This window comes from Acipenser ruthenus, chromosome 55 (assembly GCF_902713425.1).
Source record: "Acipenser ruthenus chromosome 55, fAciRut3.2 maternal haplotype, whole genome shotgun sequence".
Lineage (NCBI taxonomy): Eukaryota > Metazoa > Chordata > Actinopteri > Acipenseriformes > Acipenseridae > Acipenser > Acipenser ruthenus.
The window spans coordinates 1,175,034-1,193,200 of NC_081243.1; the positions used below are offsets into that span (position 1 = coordinate 1,175,034).

Below are 18,167 nucleotides of genomic sequence, written 5' to 3' on the forward strand. Positions count from 1 at the left end.
TTTTTTTTTTTTTTTTTTTATCAAAAACAACTTTGATCTCCGGACGTCGCCTTTAAACGTATAGACTTCAAACACTGAAGCCTTGCAGCACAAGAAAACAGACCCGCGCTTGTGCTGCGACCCCATTTTAACACTACTGCTGGGCGTTTGAAAGGGGAGACACAAATTACCCTTCTAAAAACTCGTTGAAGATTATAATTGTATGTCAAAGCACCAGTGAAAGCATGGTAAAGCATAGGGAAGCATTGTAAAGCACAGAGAGGTCTGGTAAAGCATAGGGAAGCATTGTAAAGCACAGAGAGGTCTGGTAAAGCATAGGGAAGCATTGTAAAGCACAGAGAGGTCTGGTAAAGCATAGGGAAGCATTGTAAAGCACAGAGAGGTGTGGTAAAGCATAGGGAAGCATTGTAAAGCACAGAGAGGTGTGGTAAAGCATAGGGAAGCATTGTAAAGCACAGAGAGGTGTGGTAAAGCATAGGGAAGCATTGTAAAGCACAGAGAGGTCTGGTAAAGCATAGGGAAGCATTGTAAAGCACAGAGAGGTGTGGTAAAGCATAGAGAAGCATTGTAAAGCACAGAGAGGTCTGGTAAAGCATAGGGAAGCATTGTAAAGCACCGCAAGGTATGGTAAAGCATAGGAAAGCATTGTAAAGCACAGAGAGGTCTGGTAAAGCATAGGCAAGCATTGTAAAGCACATAGAGGTCTGGTAAAGCATAGGCAAGCATTGTAAAGCACAGAGAGGTCTGGTAAAGCATAGGGAAGCATTGCAAAGCACAGAGAGGTCTGGTAAAGCATAGGAAAGCATTGTAAAGCACAGAGAGGTCTGGTAAAGCATAGGCAAGCATTGTAAAGCACAGAGAGTTCTGGTAAAGCACAGGGAAGCATTGTAAAGCACAGAGAGGTCTGGTAAAGCATAGGGAAGCATTGTAAAGCACAGAGAGGTCTGGTAAACCATAATAAAAAAACAAACATGGTAAACTAACCCTTATAAAAGTCCCCCACAGTAAAAGCACAGCAAAGTGTAATAAAGCCCAGTGAAAGCATGCTGAAGCATAGGGAAGCATCGGAAAGGCCAGGTATATATGGTACAGCATGGCAAAGCAGGGTAAACTATGATAAATGCATAGCATGAGAAAAGCATGAGGGAAACCTGCAAAATCTCCATGGTACACTTTTATAAGGGAAGTTTTGCTGGAATAGTTAAGAAGCAAGGACACGTTGTCTGAGCAGAAATCATAATAGAGAACGATCCAGGCCACTCATCACAGGACAGCATACAGGTATAAGAAATATTAAAGGTTTTCTTTTTTAAGAGGTGTTTGTGTGTGTGTGTCTATTTCTGGAATTCGCCTTTCATCCCAGTTCCTTTAAACCAAGCTTCTAGTTACCATGGCAACTGGGAACAAGTGACAGAGGATATGGTGGGCATGAGCATTTAAATACCTCTACAGCTATCTGGCTGTCTCTCTTTACATTAAATACATTTCCATTTTTACGCATCACTCCCTTTCACATAAATGCTAGGCTTGCTGAAATAATCCATAGGTCCTAATTCTAACTTGTTGAACCTACCTGTACTTGCATCAAGAAAACACGAAAGGTAGTTACTGGGCTGTGCATTTCAAACACAGAAACTCAAGCGGAGAGCAGAATATTGTGAGGGGGGATGTAGGCTTAATTGTCCCCAAATAGGGTGCCAATTAATCAATCAATTAATCAATCAATTGATTAATCAATCTTAATCAAGTAATTAATTAAGCAATGAATGTTTAACTGAGTTTAACTGAGAATCACAGAATAAAAGCCATGCTGATCAATAATCAATTCATTGTTGTATCTTTACAGTTTTAGTGAATCACCTCTTTCTCATCTCGCTGGCATGCTGTTCTCGCTGTCTGTCTCGGCACTGATGTAGCTGCTAATGCTACGGGGAGGCCTTTGTGTGCAATGCAGTCCTGCACAGAACAGAGGATTTAAACCCTGGGTTTGGAACGAGAGGCAGAAGAGGCTGCCACCCCCCCTCCACCCCCCCCCCCCCAATGTCTCTCCATTGCCCATCCTGCAAACACCACTTATGAAGCAATAGCAGAAGATTTTTTTTTTTTTTTTTTTTTTAACAGGGCAACATTAATTACTCACCTGAGACACACACATACATCAATGACAGGTTGCCTTGACGACCAAGTTTTTTTTTTTTTTTTTTTGAAGGCTGAATCCTGCTGAATCTAATTGATGCTACCGAGTTGCCCTAGAAACCGTGTGATGTGGGTGTTATCGGGAGTTTCCTGCGTTAATCCTGTTCTGATGTTGCGATCTGTTCATGTCAAAGGCTTTATTCCGAGTCCGCTCGCGTCAACTGATAAATGTGACGTACTTCGGAAAAGGTCAGGATATAAAACATAATAATACATACCCCACATGCAGAGATAGACTGACACACACACACACACACACAGACAGACAGACAGACACCAATAAATACATCAGTATTTAAGAATATGTTCCATACATTGGAATCCTTTTGCTATTAACAAACCTATACCTATACCTACACATATTTAAGAATTTAACACAGATTATCAGTGCTTTGCTATCAACTGTCACAAATACGCAAGTCTTGCGATATACAGGGACGTCACAAAGGGTCCCATTGACAGCACAGCACGGGAACCTGTCGTCAAATGACAGTTTTGGTTGAAGTCGAACTAAGAAGCACTTCCTGAAATAAACAACCCCCCCCCCCCCCCCCAAGATTTCATCCTCCGTGAACTCCACTACCGCTACGGCTTCAGCTGTTAATTAAACAGCTTTTTTTTTTTTTTTCTTAAATTTCCTTACTTTTCTGTTGTTTGCAGTGCATCTGAGCAGGGTCTGCTGCTCCCCAGTATTTGCATTTCTTTTTCTAAATCTGCATTTACAGGAGAATCCGAACCGTGCCGTCTCCCTCGAAATGATGGGACAATACGACCTTGACATAAAACTTTCATTTTTAAACGCAACCTCTGTCACAAAAAAAAATACATGCTGTGCAGCTGCCGCCAAACATTTTGCCTCACCCTAAAATTTAATTTTGAGACATAGTTTAAAAAAAACACAAAATTAATATCATCTAATCTTTTATTTAGCATCACTGTGGCAGGGTGAAGTATTCTCCCTCAGCCTCCTATGTTAACTCCAGTTCCTTACCAAGATGGCACGGATCTTAAGTCTAGTGTCCGACTGTGTCCGCCATCTTGGTAGAGGAAAACCACAGCTGATCTACAGGCACCATTTGCTTGAGTTGCTGTATTAGCGGCACCTGTTCCCTGCACGAGTGGTTCAAGGGGTGGATTCTGGAGTATATCGGGGCGGTGTGCGCGTCAGGGAGTTAGTCATGCTGGGGGATACTAGGAGATGGGAGCTGAGCCACATTCCTTACACAGGGAGATGTGAAAATGACTCTGTGTTGTGAACAGATTCCTTCCAAAGTGCCATCGCTGGAACCTGTTGCCAGACCTGCTCGGTCTAAATAAACGCTTTTGAACTGCAGCTTTTGACTGTCCTGTTTGTGTACGTTGTCCTCCGCTCGCTAAAGTGCACCCCCCACCCCCCCCCACACTGACACAAATTGAAAAATAAGACATTTCAAAATCTAACACGAAATACTACCCTACTACTATTATGACTTCCACAATAGACTTTTGAGATAATTGTGTAGTTTCTTTAATATTATATATATATATATATATATATATATATATATATATATATATATATATATATATATATATATATATTTTTTAATTATGTCTCAATCCTAAAATTCTAAGTGAAGCAAAACAATTGTCCATAGCTGTACACTTACAGTACCTGTCTGGTTTGTTTTTGTGTTACTATTCTTTCAATTTGAGTAGTTATCGCATCACGATGGCCACACTGGTGAACAAAGGGCTAGCTACTTTGCAGTCTTTTTTGTTTTTTTGTTTTCCTCTGAGCTCCGATCCTGGCTCTTTAGAAGACTTCTCTTCTTCTGTCCACGGGGAGATCTCTCAAGTTCTGGAGTTCTCTCAAACCCTGTCAAAAAAAAAACAGACCATGCTGTGAATCAATGGGGGCCTTTGTGACGTTTTATTGTTTACTGAAACTGGGCTGTGTCCCGTTTAAAAAAAAAATCAAACAAAAAAACAGGATTTGAAATCCTAATGGAAGAAAAGTGAACAGCAGGGAAATTCCAGTAACATAATATAATTTATGATATAATAGCTCCATGGAATAGAATACTACAGAACATAAGAATAGAATTCAGCATAATGGAATAGTGATGTGCACTTTTCCACGACTCCCTGTTCTTAGTTCAAAGGCTGTCTGTAATGTTATACAATGCTATTATTATATCCACTCATCTATCTTTCTCTACTGAGTATAATGCAATTTTTTTTTTTTTTTAAACCTGCCTGGGGCCACCTAGTGACTACAAAACCTCCCTTCATGTTGTCCCTGAATTACAAAGCAATGCTATACACATTTTATATAGCGCCCTTCCTTCAAGTCATAGGCATCCCCAGAGCGCTGTACAAAAGTTAAACAAAAACGATGGACAAAACGCTCCAGCTTCAACCAATTCAGAAAGTATGTTACCAATTTAGACTTTTAATGTTTCAACCTGCCTAACGTCAACCTGGAATCGTTCTCGGAGAGAGCAGGGCCCTAATCCGTGACCTTAATTTTAAAATCAACTAGCTGCAGCAACAAAAGCTGTATAATAAGACTATATCATTTTTTTTTTTTTTTTTTAATTTTTAGACTTACCTCCAGTACCATACGAATATTGCCTTTAATTTTGGACGAGTCCTTCGTAAGAGTTTCAGTCTGTCTAAAAAACAAACAAACAAGCAAAACCATTTTGCATTATTGAACTTTAATAAATATATCATGCTTTTTTTTTTTTTTAATTTAGTCATCATTTTACCCCGGTTTTTCTCCCCAATTTTGTATGCCCGATTATTATCAGTATCTGTATATGTACTGTGGATTCCCCTGCCGATCTAGGCCACCAGGGCGGCGCTCATCCACCCCCTAGGAACCCAGGTCGCAGTCCGCAGAGACATGGATTTGAACCTGCGATTTCCAGGCTATAGGGCGGAGCGTCCATTTGAAATATTAATCGAACGAACTGTCGTATGTCTGTTCGGGTGTGTGCGACCGCGGCGATCACTAGCTGGGTAATCAATTGCTTGTTGCGTCTCTTTTTACTTACTCAGTCAGCTGCTTGGTTTTCTTCTCGATGAATTTCAGCGCCTCTGGCAGGGTGAATTCAACGAGGAACCCGTAACCAATAGAGACAAAGATCCTGGAGGAGTCCTCGCTGGAAATAACAAGCAGAAAGTGAGAGAGTGAACAGCTGTCTGCTGATAAATGTAACGCAGACAAAGTTGTCTTTATATGAATACAACTTTAAGGCAGCGGTGTGGAGTAGTGGTTAGGGCTCTGGACTCTTGACTGGAGGGTCGTGGTTTCAATCCCAGGTTGGGGACACTTTATTATTATTATTTGTTTATTTAGCAGACGTCTTTATCCAAGGCGACTTACAGAGATTAGGGTGTGTGAACTACGCATCAGCTGCAGAGTCACTTACAATTACGTCTCACCCGAAAGACGGAGCACAAGGAGGTGAAGTGACTTGCTCAGGGTCACACAATGAGTCAGTGGCTGAGGTGGGATTTGAACCGGGGACCTCCTGGTTACAAGCCCTTTTCTTTAACCACTGGACCACACTGCTGCTGTACCCTTAAGCAAGGTACTTTACCTAGATTGCTCCAGTAAAAACCGAACTGTATAAATGGGGAATTGTATGTAAAAATAATGTGATATCTTGTAACAATTGTAAGTCGCCCTGGATAAGGGTGTCTGCTAAGAAATAAATAATAAGTGGCCAAAAGTAAAAAATAGTAATATATATATATATATATATAAAAACATTAGATAATATGATATTACAGATACATAACAGAGGACAGGGTGTGGAAAAGTACAATATTCTATTCTATTATGCTGAATTCTGTTCTATGTTCTGTAGTGATATATCATGGGTGTTGGGGTCCGATATAAATCCTCTATATATCGAGGGCCGCGATATAGCGAGAGACCCACAGAAAAACAAATAGTCTAACAAATATACTGTACAACCACCCCCTCGTTTTATAGGGGTGTCAGGGTCCAGTATAAATCCTCTACACAACCAGCTTTTATTCATTTTTCCTATAAAAAGCAGCATCCCATTTTAATTGCTTCTCATCAACTTCAATCATCAAGTCTCCAATTAATTTCACGAGTATTCCTCTCCTTTCTCAAATGCTCAAACCCGCTGCATTGAAAGAATTCCCAACATAGAAAGCTTGTTGCTAGGGAGCTGACGGCACTGCCCTGTGACTTTTGCTGGTGCACTGCTGCTGCCTCACGTGAACACCTCGCTGGCTAAAATAAAAACCGCTTCGGGAAGGAGATATTTAATTTGCTTTGTGTGATTGTGCAATGCGTGTGTGTGTGAGAACAGTACAGCATTAATGCTTTGTTTTTAATTGTTTTGTATATTTTAATTTGTGATTATATCATATTAAATTATATTATGTTACTGGAATTTCCCTGCTGTTCACTTTTTTCCCCCATTAGGATTTCAAATCCTTTTTTTTGTTTGATTTTTTTTTAAAACGGGACACAGCCCAGTTTCAGTAAACAATAAAACGTCACAAAGGCCCCCATTGATTCACAGCATGGTCTGTTTTTTTTTTTTTTTTGACAGGGTTTGAGAGAACTCCAGAACTTGAGAGATCTCCCCGTGGACAGAAGAAGAGAAGTCTTTTAGGTAATATGAAAATGATTTATCCATCACTGTAAAAGACTCAACATACAGAAATAAACTTCAGTGAGGTAACAGTTCAACTACAGTTCTTTCTCAATGAGACGGTTTTGAGAAAGCCTTCTGGTCAAAGTGTCTGCCACTCAGTTTTATACACTAAAATAATTCTGACTAGGGTACAGGGATGGAAATAAGACTCCCACTGCACAGCAGTTTGCTCCATTCCTGGTTTTACTATGAGTTTAATAAGACACCTGAGCGTGTTAGCTAGACACACTGTGGGGCTGATCAAGCTGGTAGTAAAACCTGGAATGGGCGACACTGCTGTGCGATAGGAGTCTGATTCCCATCCCTGCATTTACTGTACGTACACTTTGGCTTGAACATAGAAATTGCACCCGAGGTCCACATCTGTCGTCAGCTCCTTGCTCTCAGATTCCTGGAAAAAAAAAAAAAAAAAAAGCTGATTTCAAGACCGTTATTGCACAGTGTACTTTTGAACCACAAAACGAAAGCATTTTGAGATCTTAATCTGTGTTGATTGTCGGATCGTGTCTCACAGCGAAACAAAGTCGATGAGATTTTTCGCTGTAATAAAGCTTTCTAAGCAAATATCATCCAATGCACTGTGTGTGTGCCAGATATCTGCTTAATGCAAGCGGTTAGGAAGCAATGTTCCAGCAAGGACTTTCACATACAATGCCTGACCGCTTTATCATGACCTGTCTACCTGGGCAGCAGTGTGGAGTAGCGGTTAGGGCTCTGGACTCTTGACCGGAGGGTCGTGGGTTCAATCCCAGGTGGGGGGACACTGCTGCTGTACCCTTGAGCAAGGTACTTTACCTAGATTGCTCCAGTAAAAACCCAACTGTATGTGAAAATAATGTGATATCTTGTAACAATTGTAAGTCGCCCTGGATATGTTCCCCTGGTATACCCTGGTGTGGAGCGCATTCCCCTGGTATACCCTGGGTTGCTTGATAAGGCTGAACAAAAAGTTAAGCATAATTACGAATTGATTTTTAATGTTGGCGTGATATTTTATAAGGATGATTAGGGCCATCCTATCTCTCTAAGAACTAACTCAGCATATTCCTATTCGTTCCTTGAGATCATGGAGCATTCAGTTGTTCCCAAAAAAAAAAAAATAATAATAATCTTAAAATCAGAATGGTTCGAGGAGCACGGCAAGAGACTTCTTCCACAAGCCCCGGCTCTCAAGCAAGTTGAGCATGCGCGGGATGAACTTGAACGATGCTTTCATCATCACGATACACCCCCCCCCCCCCCTACCTTTCTGCCTAAATGACAGACTGGATTAACATCTATCAAGACACCTTCCAACACCTTGTGGAGTCTACGGCCAAGTCAAGGCTGTGTTCAAGGCAAACCTTAACCCAACCTGATATTAGATACAGGTCTAATAAAGTGACCAGTCTTTGGTTAAGCACAGTACCTGTAAGCTTTCAATGACATTCTTCAGCTGTAGATACTGGGCAATCTTCTCATAAACTTCATCTCTCTGCTCCAGAACTTTCCTGGAATGATAAAAGGAATTTTGTTATAGGTTTAGGAAGACGGGACGGGTTTTTTCTGAATTGGAATACTGAGCTGAAGATTGAAATCCTAACCCTAACCCTAACTCTAACTGAAAGATCAGTTTTATATTGGCCCTATGCCGTCAATTTTTTTTTAACATTTCAATTTGTGGCAGACCTCTTATAGTTTGAGAATGTAACACAATATAATTTAGTGACTGCTTAGTGTTAGTTTTGCATCCCATAACTATAAAACACAGAATCACTCAATGTACAAGGTTGTCCTGGAAGAAAACTTGCTTCCTTCTGCACTGACAATGTTCCCCAACTCTGAGGATTGGTTTTTCCAGCAGGACAATGCTCCATGCCACACAGCCAGGTCAATCAAGGTGTGGATGGAGGACCACCAGATCAAGACCCTGTCATGGCCAGCCCAATCTCCAGACCTGAACCCCATTGAAAACCTCTGGAATGTGATCAAGAGGAAGATGGATGGTCACAAGCCATCAAACAAAGCCGAGCTGCTTGAATTTTTGCGCCAGGAGTGGCACAAAGTCACCCAACATCAATGTGAAAGACTGGTGGAGAGCATGTCAAGACGCATGAAAGCTGTGCTTGAAAATCAGGGTTATTCCACCAAATATTGATTTCTGAACTCTTCCTAAGTTAAAACATTAGTATTGTGTTGTTTAAAAATGAATACGAACTTATTTTCTTTGCATTATTCGAGGTCTGACAACACTGCATCTTTTTTTGTTATTTTGACCAGTTGTCATTTTCTGCAAATAAATGCTCTAAATGACAATATTTTTATTTGGAATTTGGGAGAAATGTTGTCAGTAGTTTATAGAATAAAACAAAAATGTTCATTTTACCCAAACACATACCTATAAATAGTAAAACCAGAGAAACTGATAATTTTGCAGTCGTCTCTTTTTTCCAGAGCTGTATATATATATGGGGCAGCAGTGTGGAGTAGTGGTTAGGGCTCTGGACTCTTGACCGGAGGGTTGTGGGTTCAATCCCCAGTGGGGGACACTGCTGCTGTACCCTTGAGCAAGGTACTTTACCTAGATTGCTCCAGCAATAACCCAACTGTATAAATGGGTAATTGTATATAAAAATAATGTGATATCTGTAAAATGTGAAATAATGTATAATGTGATATGTTGTAACAATTGCAAGTCGCCCTGGATAAGGGCGTCTGCTAATAAATTAATAATATATATATATATATATATATATATATATATATATATATATATATATATATATAGTATGTCTATTAAAAATCGACATGTGTATATTTTATACAAGAACGAAAATAAGACTCCTATTGCATAGCATTGTAACCCATTCCAGGTTTTAATATCTTAATCGTGTGTGTTGGTAACAAGCTCAGGTGTGTCTCTCTTATTAAACTCGTAGTAAAACTTTAAAACTGAATGGTTTACTGGGAAATGTGAACATAAAACATTATAAGAATCTTTTTAATTCACCAGAGCGTGTTGACCCAATAGTATGTTTTTTTAAAAAACAAATTATATCTACTAATTGCGTCACTTACTGTAAGTCTCGCTTTAAAACTTCGGTGATAAACGTTTCGTATTCCAGAACTTTTTTGTCCACTTCGTGTCCCCCGGTCGTCATGGCGATGCTAGCCTACCACGGCTAGTATAATTTACAAGTAAACAAACTTAAAACAAACAAACAAACAAACAAAAACAAGGTCGTTTTAAATTGGATATCACCACACTTCTGTCTTGTACTGGGAAATACTGTACATATCGGTACAATGTTTGTTTAAATGACATTTTTTTTAATTACATAACAATATGTTTGCAAATATTTTAAATAAAAGGCCTTAAAAATAAAAAAAAGGGTAATTTTACCTTAGCTTTATGTCAGTATCGTGGACCAGCCGGCTTCATAAACTTTCTATTTATTAAATAACACTTTGTAATGCAACGGTATTTAATAATATTTATTTTGTATGACTTTAAATGTAGTTTGGCATTTTCAGTTCTGCATCCGGGTTAAAGGTGTTTGTGCTTGTTTTTAATTTAATCAAATTTCTAACGTAATAATAATTTTTAAAAAAAGCCTCTCCGCGTAAAAACAAATAAAACACACAAAAGCATTTAACGGTAAATACATTTTTTTTTAAAAAAATGTTCAACTAATAAAATTCCACATATAGGGTCGAAGTTCAAATGGTACAAGTTTTAAATCATTGGATTTGTAAAATAATAATAATAATAATATATACAGATACACAAGTGGACGTTTATTTTATAAATACGTGCCGTTTGTTTTTAAAATAAATGTAAAATAATGATAATTTAATTTATGCAATGGAAGAGGTTGAAAGGTAAACAGGCCTACACACTAACGCTGAGCCCCGGAGTAAGCGTGCGAAGCAGCGTCTCTCAGCCTCGGCGAGTATTTGTAAGCCTCCTCGCCGGCTCGTTCCTCACTTGGTGTGGGGCTTTTGATAAAAAATAAACTACTGGTTTGTGAGGTGGAAATTAGTTTTTTTTTTACTTTTATTAACTACTACTAAGGAGGGGGTTTCTGTGTGAAACTGTAGCGGAACTCGTCGTGTTGCGAGTAGTTTTTGTTTTGTATGAATTGAGCTTCCAAAAGTACATTTTAAAGACGTTTTCTAGGCTGTGCTTTCGTTGTTTTTTTTGTTTGATAACTCTAAAACTGAGGTACCCAGCCTGTATCCTCTTAAAACTGTACTAGCATTGCACAAGGGCAGTAAGCCAAAAAGCGTAGGACAGCCACCTTGTATTCATTCAACCGTGCCAGAAAGAAACCAAGATATTTTTAAACTAGTAGTTTCTACTTTTTTTTTTGTTGTGAGAATTGTTATTTTGTGTATTTTTTGCTCACTTTATTGTGCACGACCCATGTGCCTGTTTCAACTTTCGCCTTTATAAATACAGTACTTTATTTATTTTTTATAAATTCGAGTGCAGCTACACCTAAACGTGTTATTCACTATCAATAATAAGAAACAAACAAAAAAAAACACGTCTTTCCGTTTTTTTTATATAATTAATTGTGTAAAAGTGTGTGTTTTTTTTTTCTCCTTCCAGTCAGCCAGTTAATTAAATAAAAGTATAAGGATTTAAGAATATAGCTGTTTCAATGGCGGGCCCTGAACTGTTACTGGACTCGAGCATTCGTATGTGGGTCGTGTTGCCCATCGTTTTTATTACTTTCTTCGTGGGTGTAATCCGACACTATGTAACGCAACTTCTTCACACAGAGAAGAAGGTAGAGCTAGAACAGGTGTCTGACAGGTAAGTTAGTTAGTTATTTAATTAAACATGTCGTACTGTCAAAAGTGTACTAATTAACTGTCAGGAAAATACAGCTATTACCTCGACAAACTAAACCCACTCCTGAAAATACACGCTGGTCAGTTCTGAGAAATATATTATAATACTGCATTCCTGCCTGGAGCTGTGCTTTTTTTAATGCGTAGTTTTAAAAGCCAAAACAACTACAATACCTTAAATGTGCTTTTTAATAATAATAATAATAATAATAATAATAATAATAATAATAATATAGTAGACCTATTTAATCTGTCAAATGGTGGAGAGTATGTAATGTTTTGGGTTTTTTTTGTAAAAAAAAAAGTAATTAACAGAAAACGTTTGTGTTTTGTAGCCAGGTTTTAATACGAAGCCGCATTTTGAGGGAGAATGGAAAATACATACCCAAACAGGTAAGGTTTTATCATCTTTATTTTTATTTATTTTTTTCCCCCAAACATCTGTTCCGTATTAAAAGCTTAAAGATATCCTTTAAACTTAATCGTTGCAACTGTGGAGAATGCAATTCAATGTGAGAGGGGAAGACAATTGGAGACAACAGAAAGTACGATTGTAAGTCGCCCTGGATAAGGGCGTCTGCGAAGAAATAAAAAATAATAATAATAATAATAATAATAATAATAATAATAATAATAATAATAATAAAGAAAACACTGAGGGGTCAGCCCAAACAGACCACTTGAAAATGGATAGAGAGCTTGAATGTATTGCAACGCAAACTGTCCCAAAATTTTCCATATTTGGTAGCCCTAACGTAACTACACAAATCCAGATTTGTGAATTTATTATTATTATTATTATTATTATTATTATTATTATTATTATTATTATTTATTTCTTAGCAGACGCCCTTATCCAGGGCGACTTACAATTGCTACAAGATATCACATTATTTTTACATACAATTACCCATTTATACAGTTGGGTTTTTACTGGAGCAATCTAGGTAAAGTACCTTGCTCAAGGGTACAGCAGCAGTGTCCCCCACCTGGGATTGAACCCACGACCCTCCGGTCAAGAGTCCAGAGCCCTAACCACGACTCCACACTGCTGCTCCACACTGAATGTTTCAGTGCAGACGCTGTTCCTTTCCACAGTATCGTTGCATTGATTTTTACAATGCGGAAGTATTTTTTGACAACAATGTCGCCTAACGTTTCTATAGGCAGTCCTCTAAGCTGCGCATGTTCTGTCTTTTCAGTCGTTCGCGATGCGGAAACACTACTTCAACGACGAGGAGACTGGCTTTTTCAAGAAAACTGTGAGAAAAGTTGTTGCTAAAAACCCCATGACTGGTAAGGCAAAAACAAACCTGCAGACAACCATCTATCTTCATTGGTGTGTCCTGGAGAAAACACACAACCAATTCTTTGGAGGTTTTCTTGCGTTTCCTCAGCATAGCAAACAGTCTTAATCTTCTATAGTGTTAGTACCAGACTTTGTAGTATTCGTTTTCAATCTGGTGAAACCAATTTCGCTCAACGCTTCAAGTTCACTTCCCTCTTGTGTTGCAATTAATTGGGACCCCACCTGAGCCTTACTCCTTTCTGTGATGAAGAAATGTGTGTGGGGGGGGCTATTAAATGTAACACAGGAAGTGAACCCTTAAACACATATTGCTGTCATGATAAATTCTTTAATAATTACATTCCTGTCGTAGATATTAAACAAAACGTTAGACGCAACCCATCCCCACTGCACCGTACTGAAATCATTTTGTCTTGCATTTCTTAAATAAAATCCATATGACCTGTCCAGACAGTTTTTCTCCCAGTGTTATTTATTTAGCAGACGCCTTTATCCAAGGCGACTTACAGAGACTAGGGTGTGTGAACTATGCATCAGCTGCAGAGTCACTTACAACTACATCTCACCCTAAAGACGGAGCACAAGGAGGTGAAGTGACTCGCTCAGGGTCACACAATGAGTCAGTGGCTGAGGTGGGATTTGAACCGGGGACCTCCTGGTTGCAAGCCCTTTTCTTTAACCACTGGACCACACAGTGTTCAGAGTGGGAGCTCTTTTTCCCCGTAAGTCCGGTGGAAACGCTAAGCCATGCTTTCTTTTTCCTTTTACAGATCCCAGTATGCTCACTGACATGATGAAAGGCAACTTGACCAACGTCCTGCCCATGATTGTGATTGGCGGCTGGATAAACTGGGCTTTCTCTGGGTTCGTTACAAGTAAGCACACTTACTCGAGCTTAATTTGGATTGCACTCCTTGCTTTTAATGGAATTTACTCTTAAAAACCAAATATTTTGAAGTTTTAACTGCTCTAGTCGTAGTCGCTCTCAGATGTAGTAGTTTGCTGTATTCTTTTCTCATTTTGATTTTGCTCTTACTACTGTATATTGTGTGTCAGAACTGCTCTTATCTGAAATGTGATATCTTGTAACAACTGTAAGTCGCCCTGGATAAAGGCGTCTGCTAAGAAATAGGTAATATTAAAACCATTAGACCCTCGAGGACTGGAGTTTGTCACCCCTGCTCTGATGTTTCCCTTCACAGCAAAGGTTCCCTTTCCTCTGACCCTGCGTTTCAAGCCCATGCTGCAGCGAGGGATCGAGCTGCTCTCTCTGGATGCTTCCTGGTACGTCTCCTCTCTCCAGCTTTTCACTTAGCTTAGAGATTTGCAGTACGTCACGAAGGTGCATACAGATTCAACCGTGATTTATTGGGTGATGTGTCTGCTGAAGCTGAAATGAAAAAAAAAAAGAAAACACACACTGTGGTCAGTATGATAAAGCTGACATATCCCTAACAGTACAGCTCTGGCCAAAAGTGTTCCATCACCCTATAGAATGAATTAATTTTGAATGAAACCCGCTGAATAATGTTCTGTTAACATATTGAATTACGCACCGCTTTGGAGTTTTTCCATATACTTGAAAAATGGGACATTTCGAAATCTAACATGAAATATACTATTACAATGTATCCCCACGCTAGATATACCCACGCTTGGGGCATAAACACAGATAAACAAAAGCCCTAATTGTCTGCAGAGTTCATATATGAGAGAATTACAGCTTTTTTTTTCTCTCTTCAGGGTGAGTTCTGCGTCCTGGTACTTCCTCAATGTGTTTGGGCTACGAAGCATGTACAGCCTGATTCTGGGCCAGGACAACGGTGAGAAATAAGAACATGAGGAAGTTTAAAAACGAGAGGAGGCCATTCAGCCCATCTTGCTCGTTTGGTTGTTAGTAGCTTATTGATCCCAGAATCTCATCAAGCAGCTTCTTGAAGGATCCCAGGGTGTCAGCTTCAACAACATTACTGGGGAGTTGGTTCCAGACCCTCACAATTCTCTGTGTAAAAAAAGTGCCTCCTATTTTCTGTTCTGAATGCCCCTTTATCTAATCTCCATTTGTGACCCCTGGTTTATTTTTTTAGGTCAAAAAAGTCCCCTAGGTCGACATTGTCAATACGTTTTAGAATTTTGAATGCTTGAATCAGATCGCCGCGTAGTCTTCTTTGTTCAAGACTGAACAGATTCAATTCTTTAAGCCTGTCTGCACACGACATGCCTTTTAAACCCGGGATAATTCTGGTTGCTCTTCTTTGCACTCTTTCTAGAGCAGCAGTAGCTCCTGGCAGTCGTTTTGAGCCTCTTGCATAACCCTGTATTTACCAGGTGTCAAACGTTTCAGAATTGTTCCCAGATATTTAACCATTGTTAAAGACAAGCATGCCAAATACACAGGGCAGCTGCAGTGTTTTATATAAGGGGGTATCAGGGCAAAGCTGTCTTTTTTTCCATAGACACATTGTTTTCCCCCTGTAGTCTCTTTCACATGTGTTGATGTGTATCTTTTTTAAAGGTCTGTAAAACAGGTGGTATCTGTGTATATTTAAACTGTAGTAATTTATACTGACTTTGAGAATTTGTTTTATAAAAGCGATGTTTTACAGTAGCTCTCGCGCTGTATGAGTGCAGAGTCGCTTGCAATTGGACCTCGGTTTTACGTCTCATCCGAATCTCCCCATCTTTCCAGCTGCTGATCAGTCCCGTATCATGCAGGACCAGATGACTGGAGCAGCCATGGCGATGCCACCAGACCCCAACAAAGCCTTCAAGGTAGAGTCAACCGCCTGTGCTGTGTTTAGCCAGGTCGCCACCACTGTAAATACTGTTCTCTCTGGTGGTGACTTCACATGTGGGTTCAACATGCCGTGTACCAGAATCTTACTGCATCCCTACCCCTGAACCTGCTTTTCTGCAAGAGGGGATTTCAAGATCAATCCCTATTGGGACCTGTTAGCAGCGCCTGCATGTGCGATATCGCCGAGTGTAGATTTCGCCCTCGGAAAAGGCTTAAGCGTTTTGAAATGCTTTTTAGCCTTGCAGAATTGGAACCTGCATTTTATTTTTTGTCGGTATGGGATTTAAAAAGGTTAAAATAAAAAAATTATGAAAAAGATGTTTCGGATTTTAATTTATGTCCGTCGTTTTTTTGCAGGCTGAGTGGGAAGCGCTTGAGATCGTTGACCACCAGTGGGCGCTAGAGAACGTCGAAGAGGAGCTGATGACCGGAGATCTGAACTTTGAGGGGGTTTTCACTGGGGAGCTGCAACACCACATCTTCTCCTAAAGAGAGAGGAGGAGGAAGGGGGGGGGGAGCCTAAACCCTGTGCCAGACTCACCCAAAACACTGTCTTCAATCACACCCTGCCTGCCTGCCTGCCTGCGGAGATCAAGAAAAACAAGCCTGAAATAAAGTTTATTTAATGTGCTCTGGCATGCCTGGTCTAGTTTTATTATTGTAAATTTTGTTTTTTATGAAATATTTCTGGCTGTCTCTTGCTATCCTTTTTTTTTTTTAAAAGGGGCTGTTTTCTGGTGTCTGATCACTACTTGTGGGTCTTGAATGATGGTTTCTTTGGTTTCACAACAATTAAGTGTATTCGTCTTCCAGTCGTGATTCATTTTTTATTTATTTTTTTTTTAAGAGAGTTTGTGTGAGCTCTATGGAGTTTGAAAAGTTGTCCTGTCAAGTTTACACTGTTATAGCTGTGTGAACAACTCCTTTTAAACGCGGATAGACTCCATGCTGTGGTTTATTATCTGTAGGGGAAGTATCCTGCTTTATATTTTTACACATCTCTTGAAAACCAAATTTGATGAAACTTGTTCTAAACATTTATTATTATTTGTTTATTTAGCAGACGCCTTTATCCAAGGCGACTTACAGAGACTAGGGTGTGTGAACTATGCATCAGCTGCAGAGTCTCTTACAATTACGTCTCACCCGAAAGACGGAGCACAAGGAGGTTAAGTGACTTGCTCACACAATGAGTCAGTGGCTGAGGTGGGATTTGAACCGGGGACCTCCTGGTTACAAGCCCTTTTCTTTAACCACTGGACCACACTGCCTCCAAAACCTTGATGTTTGTATTTTTTTTGTGTGTGAAAATGTTAGACCAATTTGTGCTTTAATCAGGTATCTTAAACAACTTCTAAAAAGACTCCTGCGTTTTACCATGTGTGGCTGTGTGTTCCTTTTCTCCTCTGGTTTGAAATTAATTGCATGTGTGGCCTATTAATTAGCCAATCACTATTTTGACAATTTTCCAAGATTTTCAGTTCCAGCGGTTTGATTTCCTACGCACAGCAAATCAGAACTACAGAAGCAGTGGGGTGTCCTAATGAATTTGCACGCTGCTGGAAAATCTTACTTATTTGTAACATCATTTAGCTACTGGGCAGATTTAGAGAAGTTGAATTGTTACTCAATATTGGAGTTATGTAGCCACTCTGAATGATTACAAATGACTCCCAAGGTTAACAAAATAAAAGACAACAGAACAAACCACTTTAAAATAATTGTTGAATTATTTGGATTTACATACCTTGACTTGCACAGCATACAAGAAAAATAACACTCCTTCTCTATTTAAACAACACTTAGAAAATTGGCGAATTACTTTTTATGAAAATACAATATATATATATATATATTTAATATTATTTGTTTATTTAGCAGACGCCTTTATCCAAGGCGACTTACAGAGACTAGGGTGTGTGAACTATGCATCAGCTGCAGAGTCACTTACAACTACGTCTCACCCGAAAGACGGAGCACAAGGAGGTGAAGTGACTTGCTCAGGGTCACACAATGAGTCAGTGGCTGAGATGGGATTTGAACCGGGGACCTCCTGGTTACAAGCCCTTTTCTTTAACCACTGGACCACACAGCCTCCTTATAAATATAAAGCCCGGAGAGGCTTTGAATAATATATATCTTTCAGCTCTAGTTTTATTAAGACTATGTACCACGCCCTCGCACACAGAAAGGCTTTTGTTAGACTCTGGAGATCCACACAAACCCAAGCCGCTTCTTCTTCACCCGTTTAGCCCGATCGACACCAGTGACTCTCATCTGTGGATAGCTTTGTGCCAAAACATGAACAAATGGGTTTGTGCAGACTCTGCAGAACATT

At 39.5% G+C, this 18,167-nt stretch overlaps 2 protein-coding genes across 3 annotated transcripts; one reads left to right on the forward strand and one right to left on the reverse strand.

Moving 5' to 3' along the window:
* Positions 1–2,969: 2,969 nt before the first annotated feature.
* Positions 2,970–10,825, reverse strand: uxt (ubiquitously-expressed, prefoldin-like chaperone). Of its 2 annotated transcripts, none has more exons than XM_059017060.1 (7): positions 10,760–10,825; positions 9,942–10,070; positions 8,293–8,374; positions 7,208–7,275; positions 5,238–5,345; positions 4,790–4,853; positions 2,970–4,054 (listed from the first exon to the last, which is right to left on the reverse strand). In XM_059017060.1, exons 2-7 carry the CDS (start codon positions 10,022–10,024, stop codon positions 3,992–3,994), a joined length of 468 nt encoding a protein of 155 aa, XP_058873043.1. In that variant the 5' UTR covers positions 10,025–10,070; positions 10,760–10,825; the 3' UTR covers positions 2,970–3,991. The 2 variants fall into 2 exon arrangements, with proteins under 2 accessions (XP_058873043.1, XP_033858215.1); XM_034002324.3 differs by lacking the exon at positions 10,760–10,825 and adding an exon at positions 10,267–10,581.
* Positions 10,745–16,459, forward strand: zgc:86609 (ER membrane protein complex subunit 3-like). Its single transcript, XM_034002382.3, has 9 exons — positions 10,745–10,822; positions 11,479–11,685; positions 12,059–12,116; positions 12,926–13,019; positions 13,803–13,907; positions 14,235–14,316; positions 14,776–14,855; positions 15,722–15,804; positions 16,187–16,459. Exons 2-9 carry the CDS (start codon positions 11,531–11,533, stop codon positions 16,316–16,318), a joined length of 789 nt encoding a protein of 262 aa, XP_033858273.2. The 5' UTR covers positions 10,745–10,822; positions 11,479–11,530; the 3' UTR covers positions 16,319–16,459.
* The last annotated feature ends 1,708 nt before the right edge of the window (positions 16,460–18,167 follow it).